At 44.5% G+C, this 19440-nt stretch overlaps 2 protein-coding genes across 2 annotated transcripts in view; both read right to left on the bottom strand.

Moving 5' to 3' along the window:
* Positions 1-9505: 9505 nt before the first annotated feature.
* Positions 9506-19440, bottom strand: part of LOC139423715 (cyclin-dependent kinase 14) — a 229164-nt gene continuing 219229 nt past the window's right edge. Inside the window, exon 15 of the mRNA XM_071175337.1 lies at positions 9506-9593. The gene's annotated coding sequence lies outside the window, so the exon portion shown is untranslated. The remainder of the gene's footprint in view (positions 9594-19440) is intronic.
* Positions 13122-17050, bottom strand: LOC139423705 (frizzled-1-like). The gene has a single exon (XM_071175319.1). The coding sequence runs from the start codon at positions 16699-16701 to the stop codon at positions 15022-15024; it is 1680 nt and encodes a 559-aa protein (XP_071031420.1). The 5' UTR covers positions 16702-17050; the 3' UTR covers positions 13122-15021.

Genomic DNA, 19440 nt, shown 5'->3' with positions numbered 1-19440 from the left:
AAATTGTCAAAGACTCCAGCCACCCTAGTCATAGACTGTTCTCTCTGCTACAGCAGTGCAAGCAGTACTGGAGTGCCAAGTCTAGGTCTAAGAGGCTTCTAAACAGCTTCTACCCCCAAGCCATAAGACTCCTGAACATCTACCCAGACCATTTGCAGTGCCTCCCCCCCACCCCCTCTTTACACAACTGCTACTCTCTGTTGTCATCTACAGTATGTATGCACAGTCACTTTAATAATAACTCTACCTACATGTACATACTACCTCAACTAAACGGTGCCTCCGTACATTGACTCTGTATCCATACCCCCCTTTATATAGTCTAGCTATTGTTATTTTACTGCTGCTCTTTAATTACTTGTTACTTTTATCTCTTATTCTTATCCTTATTTTTTGAAACTGCATTGTTGGTTAGGGGCTCGTAAGTAAGCTTTTCACTGCACACCTGTTTTATTCGGCGCATGTGACTAATGCAATTTGATTTGATGTGATTCATTTTCTTACGTACCCCATTATATGTTTACAAAAAAATCAAGGGACAACTACTAATTGTAACATGACCTTATTTGTCAAAACTGCCCAATTTAAATTTGGACAGTCACACTGCAGAAACTAGGCTTGAGTTGCCAACAAGACTCTGGCAAAGGCTCTAGCGAGGCCTCCCCAGAATGTTAACACGCTTCAGGAGCACATTATCCATCTCTCCTACATCCAAGCCTTCCAAGCCTTCCCCCTCAGCCCGGCCAAAACTGATATTAGAAAGATAAAGTCTTTTGAAGGGGGTCTGGCTCGGTCCTCCATTGAGGCTGGCACACTTGGTGGTGTTAAATCACAGAGTTTGACAGGTCTAGTCTGCAGCTGACAGACATGCGAGGGATGGTAAACCACACTAAACACACACTATCACCCCTGCCAATACAAATCCAATACATGCCTACCTTACCACCCCTGAACACATGCATGATGCACACACATAGAAACACATGCAAGAACGCAGGCGCTCGCGCACACACAAACAAATACCTTGATCGTAGATCAGACTGACAGCACAGTCAGTCACAGACAAGTCACCCTCACCCTGCACACACATGCACAAATACACTGACTCTGGATCAGATTGACTCCTGAACACCTAATCAAATGGCTACCCAGAGTATTTGCATTGCCCCCCTCCATCCCCCTTTTGTACACTGCTGCTACTCTCTGTTGATATCATCTATGCATAGTCACTTTAATAACTCTACCCACATGTACATAATACCTCAACTAACCGGTGTATATAGTCTCACTATTGTTATTTTACTGCTGCTCTTTAATTACTTGTTACTTTTATCTCTTATTCTTATCTGTATTATTATGTTTTACTGCATTGTTGGTTAGGGGCTCGTAAGTAAGCATTTCACTGTAAGGTTTACTACACCTGTTGTATTTGGCGCATGTGATTAATAAAATTTGATTTGAAGTCACCACCCCCCTCCCTGCACACACATGCACAAAATACACTGATCCTGGATCAGATTGACAATATAGTCAGTCACAGACAAGTCACCCCCCTCCCCACACACACACACCACACTTAATTTTTAAAAATTTATTTCACCTTTATTTAACCAGGTAGGTTAGTTGAGAACAAGTTCTCATTTACAACTGTGATCTGGACAAGATAAAGCAAAGCAGTTCTACACATACAACAACACAGAGTTACACATGGAGTAAACAAACATACAGTCAATAATAAAGTACAAAAAGTCTATATAGAGTGTGTGCAAATGAGGTAAGATAAGGGAGGTAAGGCAATAAATAGGCCATGGTGGCAAAGTAATTACAATATACCAATTAAACAATGGAGTGATAGATGTGCAGAAGATGAATGTGCAAGTAGAGATACTGGGGTGCAAAGGAGAAAGATAAATAAATAAATAAATACAGTATGGGATGAGGTAGTTGGATGGGCTATTTATAGATGTGCTATGTACAGGTGCAGTGAACTGTGAGCTGCTCTGACAGCTGGTGCTTAAAGCTAGTGAGGGAGATGTGAGTCTCCAGCTTCAGTGATTTTTGCAGGTTCATTCCAGTCATTGGCAGCAGAGAACGGGAAGGAAAGGCAGCCAAAGGGAGAATTTGCTTTGGGGGTGACCAGTGAGATATACCTGCTGGAGCGCGTGCTACGAGTGGGTGCTGCTATGGTGACCGGTGAGCTGAGATAAGGCGGGGCTTTACCTAGCAAAGACTTGTAGATGACCTGGAGCCAGTGGGTCTGGCGACGAGTATGAAGCGAGGGCCAGTCAACGAGAGCGTACAGGTCGCAGTGGTGGGTAGTATATGGGGCTTTGGTGACAAAACGGATGGCACTGTGATAGACTGCATCCAATTTCTTGAGTAGAGTGTTGGAAGCTATTTTGTGAATGACATCGCCAGAGTCGAGGATCGGTAGGAAGGTCAGTTTTACAAGGGTATGTTTGGCAGCATGAGTGAAGGATGCTTTGTTGCGAAATAGGAAGCTGATTCTAGATTTCATTTTGGATTAGAGATGCTTAATGTGAGTCTGGAAGGAGAGTTTACAGTCTAGCCAGACACCTAGGTATTTGTAGTTGTCAGAACCGTCCAGAGTAATGATGCTGGATAGGCGGGTAGGTGCGGGCAGAGATCGGTTGAAGAGCATGCATTTATTTTACTTGCATTTAAGAGCAGTTGGAGGCCACGGATGGAGAGTTGTATGGCATTGAAGCTCGTTTGGAGGTTAGTTAACACAGTGTCCAAAGAAGGGCCAGAAGTATACAGAATGGTGTCGTCTGCGTAGAGGTGGATTAGAGAATCACCAGCAGCAAGTGCAACGTCATTGATGTATACAGAGAAGAGAGTCGGCCCGAGAATTGAACCCTGTGGGAGCCCATAGAGACTGTCAGAGGTCCGGACAACAGGCCGGAATTTGACACAATGAACTCGATCAGAGAAGTAGTTGGGTCTGCCGATAAGAATGTGGTGATTGAGAACCTTGGCCAGGTCGATGAGTACAACTGCACAGTAATGTCTATTATCGATGGCGGTTATGATATCGTTTAGGACCTTGAGCGTGGCTGAGGTGCACCCATTACCAGCTCTGAAACCAGATTGCATAGCGGAGAAGGTACGGTGGGATTCGAAATGGACTTTCGAAAGGCAGGGTAGGATGGATATAGGTCTGCAGCAGTTTGGGTCTAGAGTGTCTCCCCCTTTTAAGAAGGGGATGATCGCGGCAGCTTTCCAATCTTTGGGAATCTCAGACGATACGAAAGAGAGGTTGAACAGGCTAGTAATAGGGTTTGCAACAATTTCGGCAGATAATTTTAGAAAGAGAGGGTCCAGATTGTCTAGCCCGGCTGATTTGTAGGGGTCCAGACATTCAGAACATCAGCTATCTGGATTTGGGTGAAGGAGAAATGGGGAGGCTTGGGCGAGTTGCTGTGGGGGGTGCAGGGCAGTTGACCAGGGTAGGGGTAGCCAGGTGGAAAGCATGGCCAGCCGTAGAAAATGCTTATTGAAATTCACATTTTAGTGGATTTATCGGTGGTGACAGTGTTTCCTAGCCTCAGTGCAGTGGGCAGCTGGGAGGAGGTGCTCTTATCTGAAAGACTCATCTCTTCAGTGGGTCATATGATTGAGTGTAGTCTGGCCCAGGAGTGTGAAGGTGAACGGAAAGGCTCTGGAGCAACGAACCGCCCTTGCTGTCTCTGCCTGGCCGGTTCCCCTCTTTCCACTGGGATTCTCTGCCTCTAACCCTATTAAAGGGGCTGAGTCACTGGCTTACTGGTGCTCTTTCATGCCGTCCCTAGGAGGGGTGCGTCACTTGAGTGGGTTGAGTCACTGATGTGATCTTCCTGTCTGGGTTGGCGCCCCCCCTTGGGTTGTGCCATGGCGGAGATCTTTGTGGGCTATACTCAGCCTTGTCTCAGGATGGTAAGAAGGTGGTTGAAGATATCCCTCTAGTGGTGTGGGGGCTGTGCTTTGGCAAAGTGGGTGGGGTTATATCCTTCCTGTTTGGCCCTGTCCGGGGGTATCATTGGATGGGGCCACAGTGTCTCCTGACCCATCCTGTCTCAGCCTCCAGTATTTATGCTGCAGTAGTTTATGTGTCGGTGGGCTAGGGTCAGTTTGTTATATCTGGAGTACTTCTGTCTTATCCGGTGTCCTGTGTGAATTTAAGTATGCTCTCTCTAATTCTCTCTTTCTCTCTCTCGGAGGACCTGAGCCCTAGGACCATGACTCAGGACTACCTGGCATGATGACTCCTTGCTGTCCCCAGTCCACCTGGCCGTGCTACTGCTCCAGTTTCAACTGTTCTGCCTGTGATTATTATTATTTGACCATGCTGGTCATTTATGAACATTTAAACATCTTGGTCATGTTCTGTTACAATCTCCACCCGGCACAGCCAGAAGAGGACTGGCCACCCCTCATAGCCTGGTTCCTCTCTAGGTTTCTTGCTAGGTTTTGGCCATTCTAGGGAGTTTTCCTAGCCATCGTGCTTCTACACCTGCATTGCTTGCTGTTTGGGGTTTTAAGCTGGGTTTCTGTACAGCAATTTGAGATATCAGCTGATGTACGAAGGGCTATATAAATAACATTTGATTTGATTTGATTTATTCTCCATGGACTTTACAGTGTCCCATAACTTTTTTGAGTTAGTGCTAGCCTTATCTTTCCTAACTGCCTGTGTATATTGGTTCCTAACTTCCCTGAAAAGTTGCATATCACGGTGGCTATCCGATGCTAATGTAGTATGTCACAGGATGTTTTGTGATGGTCAAGGGCATTCAGGTCTGGAGTGAACCAAGGGCTATAGCTGTTTCTGGTTCTACATTTTTTGAATGGGGCATGCTTATTTAAGATGGTGATGAAGGCACCTTTAAAGAATAGCCAGGCATCTACTGACGGGATGAGGTCAATATCCTTCCAGGATACCCGGGCCAGCACGATTAGAAAGGCCTGCTCACTGAAGTGTTTTAGGGAGCGTTTGACAGTGATGAGGGGTGGTCGTTTGACCACTGACCAATTACGGATGCAGGCAATGATCACTGAGATCTTGGTTGAAAACAGCAGAGGTTTATTTGGAGGGCAAGTATGAGGGTGCCCCTGTTTACGGATTTGGGGTTGTACCTGTTAGGTTCATTGATGATTTGTGTGAGATTGAGTGCATCAAGCTTAGATTGTAGGATGGCCGTGGTGTTAAGCATGTCCCAGTTTAGGTCACCTAGTAGCACGAGCTCTGAAGATAGATGGGGGGCAATCAATTCACATATGGTGTCCAGGGCACAGCAGTGGGCTGAAGGTGGTCTATAGCAAGCGGCAACGGTGAGAGACTTGTTTCTGGAAAGGTGTATTTTTAAAAGTAGAAGCTCTAATTTTTTGGGTACAGACCTGAATAGTATGACAGAACTCTGCAGGCTATCTCTGCAGTAGATTGCAACTCCGCCACCTTTGACAGTTCTATCTTGTCGGAAAATGTTAAAGTTAGGGATGGAAATTTCAGGGTTTTTGGTGGTCTTCCTAAGCCAGAATTCAGACACGGCTAGGACATCCAGTTTGGCAGAGTGTGCTAAAGCAGTGAATAAAACAAACTTAGGGAGGAGTCTTCTAATGTTAACATGCATGAAACCAAAGCTTTTACGGTTACAGAAGTCAACAAATTAGAGCACCTGAGGAATAGGAGTGGAGCTAGGCACTGCAGGGCCTGGATTAACCTCTACATCACCAGAGGAACAGGAGTAGGATGCGGGTACAGCTAAAGGCTATAAGAACTGGTCGTCTAGTACGTTCGGGACAGAGAGTAAAAGGAGCAGGTTACTGGGAGCGATAGATTAGATTGAAGGCATAATGTACAGACAAAGGTATGGTAGGATGTGAATACATTGGAGGTAAACCTAGGCATTGAGTGATGAGAGATATTGTCTCTAGAAACATTTAAACTAGCTGATGTCACCGCATGTGTGGGAGGTGGAACTAAAGGTTTGGCTAAGGCATATTGAGCAGGGCTAGAGGCTCTAAAGTGAAATAAGACAAGAATCACTAACCAGAACAGCACTGGACAAGGCATATTGACATTAGGGAGAGGCATGCGTAGCCGAGTGATCATAGGGGTCCAGTGAGTTGTTAGGCTGGCTGGAGACATGGCGATTCAGACAGCTAGCAGGCCGGGGCTAGCAAGCTAGCAGAAGGGCCTTAGAGGGACATCGCAACGGAGGAAGTCTGTTATAGCCTCCTTGTGCGGTTACGTCGATAGACCAGTCGTGATGGATTAGTAGGGTTCCGTGTATCAAAGGGGTCCAGTCCAATTGACAAAATAGGTATAGTAGCCCAAGAAATTGGCTGGTGGATCTCTTCAGCTAACAGTTCAATATGCTTTAGACAGCTAGCGGGCCGCGGCTAGCAGACTAGCAGATGGGCATTCAGGGGACGTTGCGACGTAGGAGCCAGTTGAATAACCCCCTCGGGCAGATTATGTCGGTAGTCCAGTCGTGAAGGAGCTTGGTGCCGGCAGTAAATGGGGTCCGGGCCAATTGGAAAAATAGGTATTGTAGCCCCGGAGTGGCTGATGGACCTCTTCAGCTAGCTGGGAGATGGGCCTAGCATGGGCTAGCTCCAGGTTAACTGGTGCTTGCTTCGGTTTTAGAGACGTTAGCCAGGAGTAGCCACTTGGATTGCAGCTAGCTAGCTGCGATGATCCAGGTGAAAAGGTTCAGAGCTTGCGATAGGAATCGGGGGATATAGAGAGAAAATAGGTCCGGTATGCTTTGGTTTGAATTGTGTTGTGCAAACTGGCGAGAGTTTTCCGAGCTATAGGTTAGCTGATGATCGCTAGCAGTGATTAGCTGACTACTAGCTAGTAGCTAGTTAGCTTCTGTTGGGGGATTCCGGTTCAGAAGTAAAGAAAAATACTTTCGAAAAAAAGCAGATCCACACCACATTGGGTGAGGAGAGTATTTTGAAGTTGAGGTTTAGAAAAATATAAAAAGATATGAGAAGAAAAATGTATAAAAAGATATATACATGGGACACGACGGGATGAGGACAAAGACGTCTGACTGCTACGCCGTCTTGGAAACACCCACCAACATGGTTCTCATTAGCCTCACTATAGCCTTGGGTATGTTGGCAGAGCCCCCTGCTCCTCCCCCTTGGCAGCACACACACAGAAAGAGAGCGGTGTATTTATACATTGTCCCTGTGTTTCCCATTAGGAGGGCTCTGTAGCCTGTCTGTGTGTTCTCATTACCACAGGCCCAAACACTCTCAGTGGTAGTTACGTTCTCTCTCTCTCTGTGTGTGTGTGTGTGTGTGTGTGTGTGTGTGTGTGTGTGTGTGTGTGTGTGTGTGTGTGTGTGTGTGTGTGTGTGTGTGTGTGTGTGTGTGTGTGGTGTCAAAAGCTCAAATCAACATGAGCGTATCCATAAAGTATTTATAAGCACTACAAAGATGCTTCACAAGAATATATGACCAAAGTCATACTGCATAAAAGGTCCTTCCACCTACTTGTACTTTACCTGACTGCTGAAGCAGCTATATAGGCCTTATAAAGGGATTACGACAATTATTAATTTAAACAGCAGATGAAACAGCAGGACTTTGGTCAAAGCCAAAGTGGTGTAATCTTTACTGGCCATCACCATGGCATGCTCAATCCTTTCTGCTGTGCTCTCTAATGCATGAATCTGCACCCTTTCTCTTCCCTCTCTCTTGCCCTCTCACAGCTCCTATCTGCACTTCTTTACAAAACAACAAGAGGTTGAAAACAGACGGATCCTATTAAGAAATGTCATGCTTGCATAGTTCCATTCAACTCTGCCTGAAACACTGTGAGGATGCTGAGGAATAATTCAATTTGATCTGTATTTTTTTCTCTCCCCCAGGGAAACTCACTGTTGCTCCTAAACTGAGTGATGTTCCATTGAATCCCTATTAGAGATTAAATCACTGTCTGACGGAGTGAATCACACTGTGAAACTGAACCACCATATGTGGCTGGATCGCAGTGGGCGATAGATAACATTACTGTGTCTTCTTGTGTGTGTGCGTTTTTCAATCCATGTGTAAAGTAACTGAATCATTTTTTGTCCCTCATAACGCAGTTTGGTTGAGAATGTGTGTGTGTGTGTGTGTACTGTGTATGGCCTGGGTTAGTTTGTTAATCCCGTAGGGGCAGGAAGCCACAGACAGCCATCAATGAGCGTCGGGCTGATTTACAGAGAGTATGTGAGGAAACCTTAATGACAGGGTCGTCACGGAAGTGGGATCAAATTCATCTTTATGGCTGCCTAACTATGTGGGAGGGGACAGTTGCTGTTTTTATCCACCCTGTCGTCTGCAGAAGTATGTCAACAGTTTGAAACAACCCACATTTAAAATCCAGAGCTGTACACTCAACGAGAGTTGAGATTGTATGTACTGGGTTTAGTGTGACTGAAATACTTTCCACATGCAGACGTTTCAAGCGCGCTCATTTGTGAACATTAAACATTCAGCCCCAACATAGATCTGATAAAATGCTAGCAGAGAAAGTTAGGGTGTTCATCATCTTCAGTAGTGACTTTTGGGCATTGTGTTCGGCACCAATGAGAACAATAATTCTATCTAGAGTAAATACATGAACGAGGATCCATATTGCTATATGTTGCTAGGCAGTGTAATGTGCAATCTGAAAAAGAACCCCTCTCTAAGAGAGAGAAAGAGAGAGAGAGAGATGGGAGGGAGGGATGACTCACTTCCAGAGATAAGCAGAAGATAACGTTCCTCTTCCTCCTCCTCCCCCAGGCATGTTGGCCCAGTGATTGACACCTCGTTAGGAGCTGCTCTCCTCTCCCTGAGGAAGAGGGTTTCGCAGCAGTGCAATCTTTGATAACCCTGTCACACGATATCACAAACCGTAATTACGATTGGTGCCGGGGAATTGACAACACCTCCCTAGGGAAAAGGCTGCCATCACAGAACACTGCTGCACTTCTTGACTCTCTCTGCTCTGCTCTCAATGTGGTGTAAAATAATCCTCAGATTGGCCCGACAGAAATAACGGCACAGGAAAAGGGTTCAGAAGGCTTTATCTAAATTGCAATGCAAATTCTATACAAACATGCACATAGAGACTCCTGACGTCAGAAATGTACTGTGTCTTATGAAGTCCTTCTGTAGGTAGTAGGCAAATAAAGTGTTACCAAAAACATAGCGGCTCCTCATTTCAGATAAAGAAAAGGCTTTAGGAATTAAATGTTTTGGTAAGGAAAGTAAACATAAGAATGATCTCAGAGAGATGACAGAGAGGAGATTGCTCCAACAAAACCAACAGCAAATGACAGATATTGATGTTGGCATGTGATCTGGTGTGGTGGGTGCTATCTGGGATCCTCGGGATGTCCATACCCTAAACTTCAACCCTACCCTTACCCTAACCTTAACCCTTACCAACCATTTTAAATGTCAACTTCAATGAGGTAGGGACGTCCCAAGGAACCCGGGCAGCAAGGACACATCCGGTGTGACATCTCTTCCAGGTGTGTGTGAGGGGCAGGTCAAGTTCACTGGATCAGATGGACAGCATGGTACAATATACTGTAATCTGCTTTCTACTGAGAGAGAGAGAGAGAGAGGAGAGAGAGAGTTAGAGAGAGAGTTAGAGAGAGAGAGAGTTAGAGAGTGAACAGGAGCTGTTAAACATTGCTTTGACCTTGAGGAGGTTTCAACACAAAATTGGAATGTTAAACTATGTGCTATGTATGGAAACAATGTACAGTAGGATTCGTACTGGAAGTCTATTTTCCTGCAGGCTACAAACAACAAAACCTAATTATAGCTGGGCTCAGATGAGCTCACTACCAGGAGACTCCAAGGAATGAACATGAAAAATCTGTTTCATATTCCCATAAATACTGCCTTGTTCAAATCTATTGCATTAAAAAGAACACTTCAGTGACTTTATTGTTATTGTAGATGTTCACTGATGATGAACATTCCAACCTTATCACAAATCAGGGTTGATGACACAAACTAGAGCTTCAATGCTCTGCTGTGAAAGGCCTGTTTAAGTATGTTTGACTTGTTCTTTTCAACACAGTGAGTGAGAGCTTCTGCAGTGGAGGGCGTTGTGAAACAGCAGTGATTTGTGTGAGAGGCAATGTCAGACATGACCATCTCAACACACTCAGACAGGCTCAGGCAGGGGCCGCTGGGAAACGGGATGACAAGGTCAGTGTGTGTGTGTGTTTCAGACTCTGTGTGCATGTCTTATGACTGAGAAAACAGAGCCTGAAAATCAGTTTTTATTATTTTAAATACATGGACGGATGAACACGTTCTAGGCCAGGGGTTCCTAAACTTTTTCACTCAGTTCCACCTTCCAGCATCGGGGAACATTCCGAGCCACCCCTGGACGCGCTTGAGCCACGTCTATTTCGATGGGCACAAGCGGTTCATGACACAAACTGTTCACACTCGTCTTGTTGGTGGAGAGAACATTTTGCAGGTTTAATGCTAATTTCCTGCAATTCTATACATTTTGCCATGTATAATGTCTATTCATGTGATATCTGAGTGACTCAAACATTACCACAAAATCTTTGGGCTAAAAAACATAGCTAAAAATCATTAGCTGACATAGTCTAGTTGAGCTGGACATTTCTGACAAGTTACAAATAGCTCTAAGGTCTGCAATGACTGACAAGACAAGAGGAACTGATGAGGCACTACCCAATTTGAAATGGCACCTTGTGCATTCTACTATTGCAACTTTCATTCAAGAGTAATTTGAAAACCAGACTGACCCCCACGCCCCCCCTGCCGACCCATCGCCCCACAGTTTGGGAACCACTGTTCTAGGTTATAAAACAGCAATTTAGCCTTCTTTATATTCACCTATAATAGACTAAGACGGGCGAAGAGATTTGTTTTTGCATCCACCTGGCAGGCTGGCACTATAGACAGTTAGCATTCACATTCTTCCCAAAGTGCACTACAGTCAGTTGGTTAGCATAGCTTTAGCATTCTTTACAAAGTCTACCCTGAGGTGATAAATGCTCAGTGGGATAAGCTAACAACAACATGCAGTCAGACAAGTCTGAAACGCTCCACAGTCATAAAACCTGTTGTCTGGACTGATGGGGGAGGTACTAGGGGAGAGTAAACACACAATAACATCACCACTGTGTGACCTGCCGTGTCCTCTGAAGATAGAGGGGTCAGAAGTTCATAAGGTCAACCCCATACATAGTGACAGGTGAAGCAGAATGTTATTTGAGTCATTTGAAAACAGCAGCAGTATTTGAGCAATTATTCCAGTATTTTCCAGAACTAGGAAATGTCACTGAGCTCTCTGCATTATGAATAAATCTTATTACATCCATCGTGTGGCAACATTAACACGATAGCCTTCTTAAAATGTCCAAGGCAACTTGTGTGACTGGGCCATAAATGCATGTTGAGGCTGAGGTTTAGGTTTATATTGTGTCTCTATACTCTCTCTCCTGCCCTCCTCCAGCTCCCAGCATTCCAGGCCAGAGTAGAGTTGTTGAGTAGGTCTAAAGTCTGACCACAGAGCAGCAGAGAGGAGAGGGACTGAGACTGAGGGACAAGCAGTTCTCTGTGTGCTCTGGCCTGGGCTGCTGGCTGTACAAGCACTTCCTGACAAACCAGTAGCAAGCCAGGCATCAGGAAGACACACTGACAGGGAGGGAGGCAGACAGAGTGAGACCTAGCATACACATATTATGTGTGTCATAAATGGCACCCTATTCCCTATGGGCCCGGGTCAAAAGTAGTGTACCATATAGAGAATATGATGCCATTTGTGATGCAGCCTTAGTATATGTTCAGTCAGCTAAGTCAAATCAATAAGGGCTTGAAATTAAGGCAGTACGTCCATAGAGGTCGGTCAGTGGTACTCTTATAGGAGGAAAACATAGCCCATGTTACTATGAATCCAGAGACTAGAAGTGGCTACCATTCAGCTAAATGACCTGAAGGTTGCTTAGGCACTGCATTGAATCAAGTCCTCAACTCTGTGCCATGCACTTACTACATCTCACTGATACTCAACATTTTCACAACGAAAATGGGGAGTGTTCTTCAGCACACCTGCTAACCTGTCTGAGACTAAGGGCTCGGTTTAATCCGTAGCTCAGAATATCTGCGCTGTAGCGCAGTTCACATTTAAAGGTCACTTCCGATTGAGCCGACGTATCGTTTACCATGAATGCAGAGTCTCCGCGACCTTGGGAACATTGCTTTTAATTGTCACCCGTGCTATAAAGCAGATCTTCAGCGAAGCGGATTGAACTGTGCGTATGCATAAACTACTGGACATGAGCCATATATATAGTTCACATTAAGTTATGGTCAGTTTAGCCACAAACTAGACAGCCACAGACTTCAGAGAAGCTTGGACATAATAGGCACAAGAGTGAACAGAGCAACAAAATTAAAGACAACAACAAAACTACCCTAAACAACGGCTGTATGAAAGTTGAGTAGCTGACCTACGTATGTGACTTCCAGACATGGGACACAAGCTATTTTAAGTGCAAAGCAACAATGCCCCTACACAAGCAAGGCCTCTGAGCGTTCACAGTGCATACCAACCATTCACAAGATTCCCATCCACCTCATTTAGCCTAACCAGAGAGCTGCATTTGATTAACATCCACCCAGGATAAAGAAGTTATTTTTCAAACCAGACTTCCCAGTTGGCTGTAACCACTGAGATAAAACTCATGTTCACTGTTTAGCTTTTCCAGCTGTAAAAATGATTGCTATTACCATGTTGTTACAAAGGGAATACTATATAGAGTCGATGAAGCAGATTTGTTACACTCCAAATCTTAAACTACATTTTAGGCAGGTACCCTAGCGGTTAAGAGCATTGGGCCAAGAACCCGAAAGGTCGCTGGTTCTAATCCCCTAGCCGAGTAGTTGAAAAATATGTTGATGTGCCCTTGAGCAAGGCACTTAACACTAATTGCTCCTGGAAGTCGTTCTGAATAAGACCACCTGCTAAATTACTCAAATGTAAATGTACACTAGGCTAACAGCATGATTCAATCCATCATCTCTGGTTTATAACACATGATATAATAGATATTTCAAATCAACATGACAGTTGGTGCAAAGGTGGGATTTTTTATTCTTTAAAGTAATCAGTGTGGATATAAAGAAATGTTTCTATAAATATAATGTTTTTAATAACAAACAAATGCAGAATACCAGAATTAAACATAATAGATGTCAAAGGTATGAACATGTTGTTTAATAGAGAGCCATCCATGCATTTAGGGTAAAATAACTGTCATGCATTTGACAAGAACATAACAGAAGATGTCTGAGGTGGGGACAGATCACGGTGTCTAGCTTTATAAAGGCTAAAGACAGCTGCTCATCCTGCATGGTTAGCACCGACACACACGCACACACACACGAGCATGTGTGCACACACAAACACACACTTAACCAGGAGAAATGACACAGGGGTGAAAGGGGACTGCTCAAAGCTGCCACCTGGGCCCATTGTAAAAAAATACAGCCACATTTTGCCAACAATTACCTTCTGGGGAAAAATAATTTTCTGACTCTGATTACCTGTAGGTCTGAAAATTACAAAACACACTGTCCTATCTCCTTCAATTATTCATTTGTTTTCAGTTTTTATAAGCCAATTATACAGCCGGCTGTAGAGTAGGCTACTGCGTATTTCAACTTGTTCATTAGTGAAGTATTGGTATTTCAGCTGTCTGAATGTCTGTCTGTCTGTGAGAAAGCATTAGGGGGTGTAGCTGATGTGTTATGTAGCCCACCTCTGAGTCGGAGCTGTCTCTGTCCAGCATTCTGTATTCCCCTAGCCTGGTCCAAGACTTGATTCTGCTGTCCTGCCTACTCCTATGGTTCTTCGGGGTTGGCAAGACAGCACAAACAGATCTGGGACCAGGCTAGTATTCCCCTCAAAGTGCTCAAAAAGGTAAACAAAGCCACAAACAACGTGTGTCTGTTCTGTGTTCATAGGCAGCAGGGCTATCTGAAACACATAAACAAAATGTTGAAAAGATCCTGCAAATGGTTTACTTTCATTCTATTACAATATTGTGTCACCAAAAGACGGCTTTTAACTTTGGTGCAACTATTCGGGCTTTATTTTGGGCTAAATGTTCTCATCCTGGCTCATTCTCATTGAGGTTATAAAAACATTTGTATTTGGAGGATTCATGTCATGTAGGCTACACAGTACATGTCATGTAGGCTACACAGTACATGTCATGTAGGCTACACAGTACATGTCATGTAGGCTACACAGTACATGTCATGTAGGCTACACAGTACATGTCATGTAGGCTACACAGTACATGTCATGTAGGCTAGACAGTACATGTCATGTAGGCTACACAGTACATGTGCACACAATCCCAAACCTATACCTACTTTCTTGTTATAAAAATGCTGACTGTACTTTTAACCTTCAAATCCCAGGCATTTAGAAATATGTTGAATAGAAGAGAACAGTTGGACAGAAAGAACAACAGTATAATGGGGGATAAGGACCCACGAGGAAGCAATTGTTTTTCACGGGACTCTGCTGCTTAGAATAGAAACCATGTTCCGAGCCAGTCTACTGATCAAAGACAGCTACAACCCTCTCCCAGCAGTGACCAAGCCAACTCAGGTCCTAAGACAATCACATCCTTAATGCTAAATGCTCAGTTAGCTGGCTCTTTATCACTTAGGTCCATTTTCATTATGCCCAAAGTGTGTCAAATAAATGTTGGCTTTAATAGAGGGAAACAACTAAAAAAGAGAATTTTGATCTTTAAATACAAATATATACTTACAAAAATCTCACAAAATGTTTTATGTACAATAGAAACATCATGTACCAATGAGTGTCTCTGCATGGCAATTAAGTCCAAAAACGATTATCATTCATTCAGTCTGTAAATAAACACATTTTTTTGTGTGTGTGGGAGACGCCCATCATAGGCTAAAGTACATCCAGAGGTCTCACCCCACTCAGACCATTCACACTGTGGTCTCTCCCTGTCTGTTGTTAGCCAGTCTCGTATAAAACCTCTTCCAGGAGTTGAGGGTCTTCCCAGACCAGATCCAGAACCCGGACGTTATCCCCACGATCAGAGTCATGAGGTACTTGATCATGAAGACGGTGAAGTCGGGGCTCATGTTGGGGTGTGGGTGGGCCGGACAGGGCACGGCGTACGTCTTACACGTCTGGCTGATCCACGTCCTCTCCCACTGCTCCCGGAAGGCCTGCTCGTAGAAGTAGCAGGCGATGACGATGGTGGCAGGGACGGTGTAGAGCACGCTGAAGATCCCTATCCTCACCATCAGCTTCTCCAGCTTCTCCGTCTTGGTGCCGTCGTGCTTCATGATGGTTCTGATCCGGAACAGAGACACGAAGCCGGCCAGGAGGAACGAGGTGCCGATGAAGAGGTAGACAAAGAGCGGCGCTAGGACGAAGCCTCGGAGAGCGTCCACACTGTTGATGCCCACGAAGCACACGCCGCTAAGGACATCCCCGTCCACCTGGCCCACCGCCAGGATAGTGATGGTCTTAATGGCGGGCACAGCCCACGCCGCCAGGTGGAAGTACTGCGAGTTGGCCTCGATGGCTTCGTGACCCCACTTCATCCCTGCTGCCAGGAACCAGGTGAGGGCCAGGATGACCCACCAGATGGAGCTGGCCATGCTGAAAAAATACAACATCATGAAGAGGATGGTACAACCCTCCTTTTTGGTACCCTGCACCACAGTCCTAATGTCGTTGTCAAACCTGTCATTGCAAACCACCTTGTCCTCAAGGAGAAATCCAGCTATGTAGGCAATGGACACCATGGTGTAGCAACCGGATAGGAAGATAATAGGACGCTCAGGGTAGCTGAAGCGCTTCATGTCCACCAGATAGGTTAGAACGGTAAATAACGTGGATGCACAACATAACACGGACCAGATTACTATCCATATCCTGGCGAATTTTAACTCTTCCTCGCTGAAGTACATCATTCCGTTAGATTTCTTTGGCTCGCACGGTGCGCCACAGTCATCCTCACCGAGAAAACGGTAATTCAAATAAGTGGGTACTTTCAGAGAAGCCGGGCACTTGAACTGTCCTTTTACAATCGCAGTATCGTGCGGAGGCTCCGTTACATCAGGGGTGGGGTTGACCGGTGTGTTTTGACCCGACATATTCTGCCCGACGCACAGCTCGCCCGCTCCGTGAACCGGGAAAGACTCGCAAGCGAGGCTGACCGGCCACTGAAAACCGAATTTGTTCATGAGCGCCTCGCAGCCCTGTCTCGCCCTCTCGCACAGTGACCTGCACGGGGGAAGCGCCTGCTCAAGCACAGTGCACACAGGCGCATACATGGAGCAGAGGAAAAACTTTAGATCAGGAGAACACTGAACTTTCACAAGCGGGTAAAACTGGTGTACCTCGAGCCCTGCTTCCTCCTGGTTTGTGTGTCCTAGTAAATTTGGCATGATGGTCTCGTTGTATGCGATGTCTGTACAAAGTGGAATAGAAATCGGCTGGCAAAAACCGTGCTCCGGAATAGACATTCCCCGGTCGCCATACTGTCCATTTACCCTTATAGATCCTAAACTGATCAATAAAAACACCTGCAAAAATATACACAGTACTCTGTTGTAATCCATCGCGAAAGCATTACGCACGGCCACAGACATACTTTCTTTGCGGTTTCTTCCAAAACTAGCTAGCTCGCCAGCTAGCGAGCCACTACTTCCCCGCTCCCTTTCTGTGTTCGGTTTTTCTTTCCTTGTAAATGTAACATTACTCCCTTCCAGCGTAACTTTTGGTTGTTTTCGCTTCTCCCCGCCGTTGCGCAGAGATGTTGAAGGTCCCCCAAAATCGAAAAATATCGCTGACAGAATTTGGAGAAGAAAATCCAACCTACTATACACAACACTCAGGTCCGGACTCCGCAATGTTCTTCTGCTGCTCTAGCTGCGCGACAAACGAGATAGCCTCTCTCTGCTCTGCGCTGTTGAAACCTGTTTCCAGGCGCCCTGCTGTCTCAGTGAGCCGTCTCTCTCTCCTCCATATGGAAAAAAGGGTTGGACTAACAGATGGCATGGTTTAGGGATCGTCTACAATTGTTCATCTTGTGCATGGCTGATGAGTTTCAATGTCTTAGTTCTATAGCCGAAACAATATCACATATTTCAAATAAGAATTATGCCCTTATAAATAGGCCTATGATACTTCTGAAAGCCACATCTAGGACTACTGATGGAAAAGGAAATACTATTTTACAAATCTGACAGAAGGCCTACCGTTTATATGAGCAAACCCTTTACCCTTAATTAACTTCTATGTTCATTAAAACTGTGAGGTATTGACTCAGAGATATCATATTAGACCTCCTCAAATAGCCTACTATTGTAACAGTCCAGACTCCCTTGATATTATCAACCAGTAAAACTGTGTGTGACTGTAAAACACACTAAATAAATGCCATGCGCGTTACATATTACAAATGAGTATAGTCTAAATGGGTCTTTTAGAGAGGGAAGAACAACCAGCATAATTTTAATCAGTCTCCCCTTTCAACCATAATGTCGTCTCCACCGTTAGGCCCCAGGGACAGGGATGAAAGTGGTTTGTCACCATGAGCCTTTGGGATCAGAGGGGTTTCAAATCCATCTCACACAGTGGTGCACGCAGAGGGAACAGTGGGAGGGAGAGACACTGTGTAGAGGAGAACAGGAAGGAAACCGTGAGAGAGAAAAAGAGAGAGAGAGCGAGAGAGAGACCCTGTGTAGAACACCAAAGGAAGGAAGGGAGATACTCCACTACAGTGAGCTTAACAGGGCTGTCCTGCCCCCCCCCCCCCCCCCCCCCTTGACTTTTAGGGAGTCTATTATCTCTCATTTGTCATCAACTGTACTGTACCTTACTGTTCACCAGAGATATGTTAGATCATGTAAGACTGTTTAATGTACAAAAACAGTATCATAACAACATAAATAATAATAAAATCAACTACTGTTGCAACCATAAATAACACTATGACCAGTTATAGCGCATCAATAATATGATTAGCCCAAGTGATGTGCATCAAAACGTATTTCTAGTTATCAACCTGTCACAGAGCACTCTCTATTGAGAATTCAAAACATCATGGCTCACTAGCTGAGGTCAAGCAAATACAGAGGATCCCTAATGTTAATCAGTCACCCAGGCATTCTGACTGGTTAGGAGGCATGTCTGTCAGTAGGATGGAGAGGGAGTCAATAAGTATGTAATATATCCTGACAGAAGAATGCAGTGAGATTTGGTTCTTCAAGCTACACCCTGCCAAGAGAGACACACAAACTCAAAATGACTTATGTTACTAAATGTCTTGTTTTAGGGCTGGGTGTCTAGCCAAGTCTTTTCAGTTTGGAATAAAGTTGTCCAGAGCAATCAACATTACAAAGACAAAGTTAAAACCTTGAGTCAGATTTGACCTTCATGCAGTTGATATATGATCCAACATTAAAGAGATAAACTGGAATTAACTATTGGAAATGCATTTTTTGGTGGGGAATTTTTTGGTGCAAAACAGTTTCCGAACCATTTATGACCACATGCAATAACCACAGAACAGAATAGAATGACTTCATGTTTTTCCAAAGAAACTTTAAAAACGTTATGAACATAACATTCTTACAGCACACATTGTGTTGTTGGGGTTTCCATGTATTTTTCTCCTACCTATCTGTCACAGCAGTCATTATGACCTGGAGGTTGTTTGTTTTCATGTTATAAATTATATCTGTTTGAGGACCAGCAGGCCTGAAAACTGTACTCATAACAGAAGTTACATACTTTTTCATGTATGCATCCCAAATGGCACCCTATTCCCTATATAGTGCACTACATTTAACCAGAGCCAATAGGGATGCAATTTGGGATGCAGACTTGGAGATGTTGTTGACCTATTGGTATGGTTTGAATCAGAGACATAACACCTTGGTGGGTGTCCAGAGAAAACACTGTTGTGGTACAATACAAAGAGGGCCTCTGTAATCAGGCCAGCTGAGCTCACATCAAACAGGGACTGGTAATACAGGATAAATCACTAGAAACCGTTGCTGGTACAGTTGAGGAAATGATGCCTTAAAAAAAAAACTAAGTACGGTACTTATATCAATTCCAGGGATAACTAATTTCAGGAAGTAGCTAACTATGTAAATACTGATGAATAGGAGGACAAAGGCAACCAATATCCACACAGCATGACCACATTAGAATGGAGTTGTGGTAGAATTAGTATGAAAGTATGTATGTAAGTATGTAATACATGACCTAACAACAGCTGTTTTGCATTGGTAGCTGAACACAGTTTGAAGCATTAATAAACTTTATTTATTTCAGGTAAACCAACAATAAACAACATTTACAGAAGGACATTACATCTT

The sequence above is a fragment of the Oncorhynchus clarkii genome, chromosome 2 (genome assembly GCF_045791955.1).
Source record: "Oncorhynchus clarkii lewisi isolate Uvic-CL-2024 chromosome 2, UVic_Ocla_1.0, whole genome shotgun sequence".
NCBI classification, from domain to species: domain Eukaryota; kingdom Metazoa; phylum Chordata; class Actinopteri; order Salmoniformes; family Salmonidae; genus Oncorhynchus; species Oncorhynchus clarkii.
The sequence above is the reverse complement of the archived record's forward strand: the minus strand, read 5'-3'. Positions and strand labels throughout refer to the sequence as shown.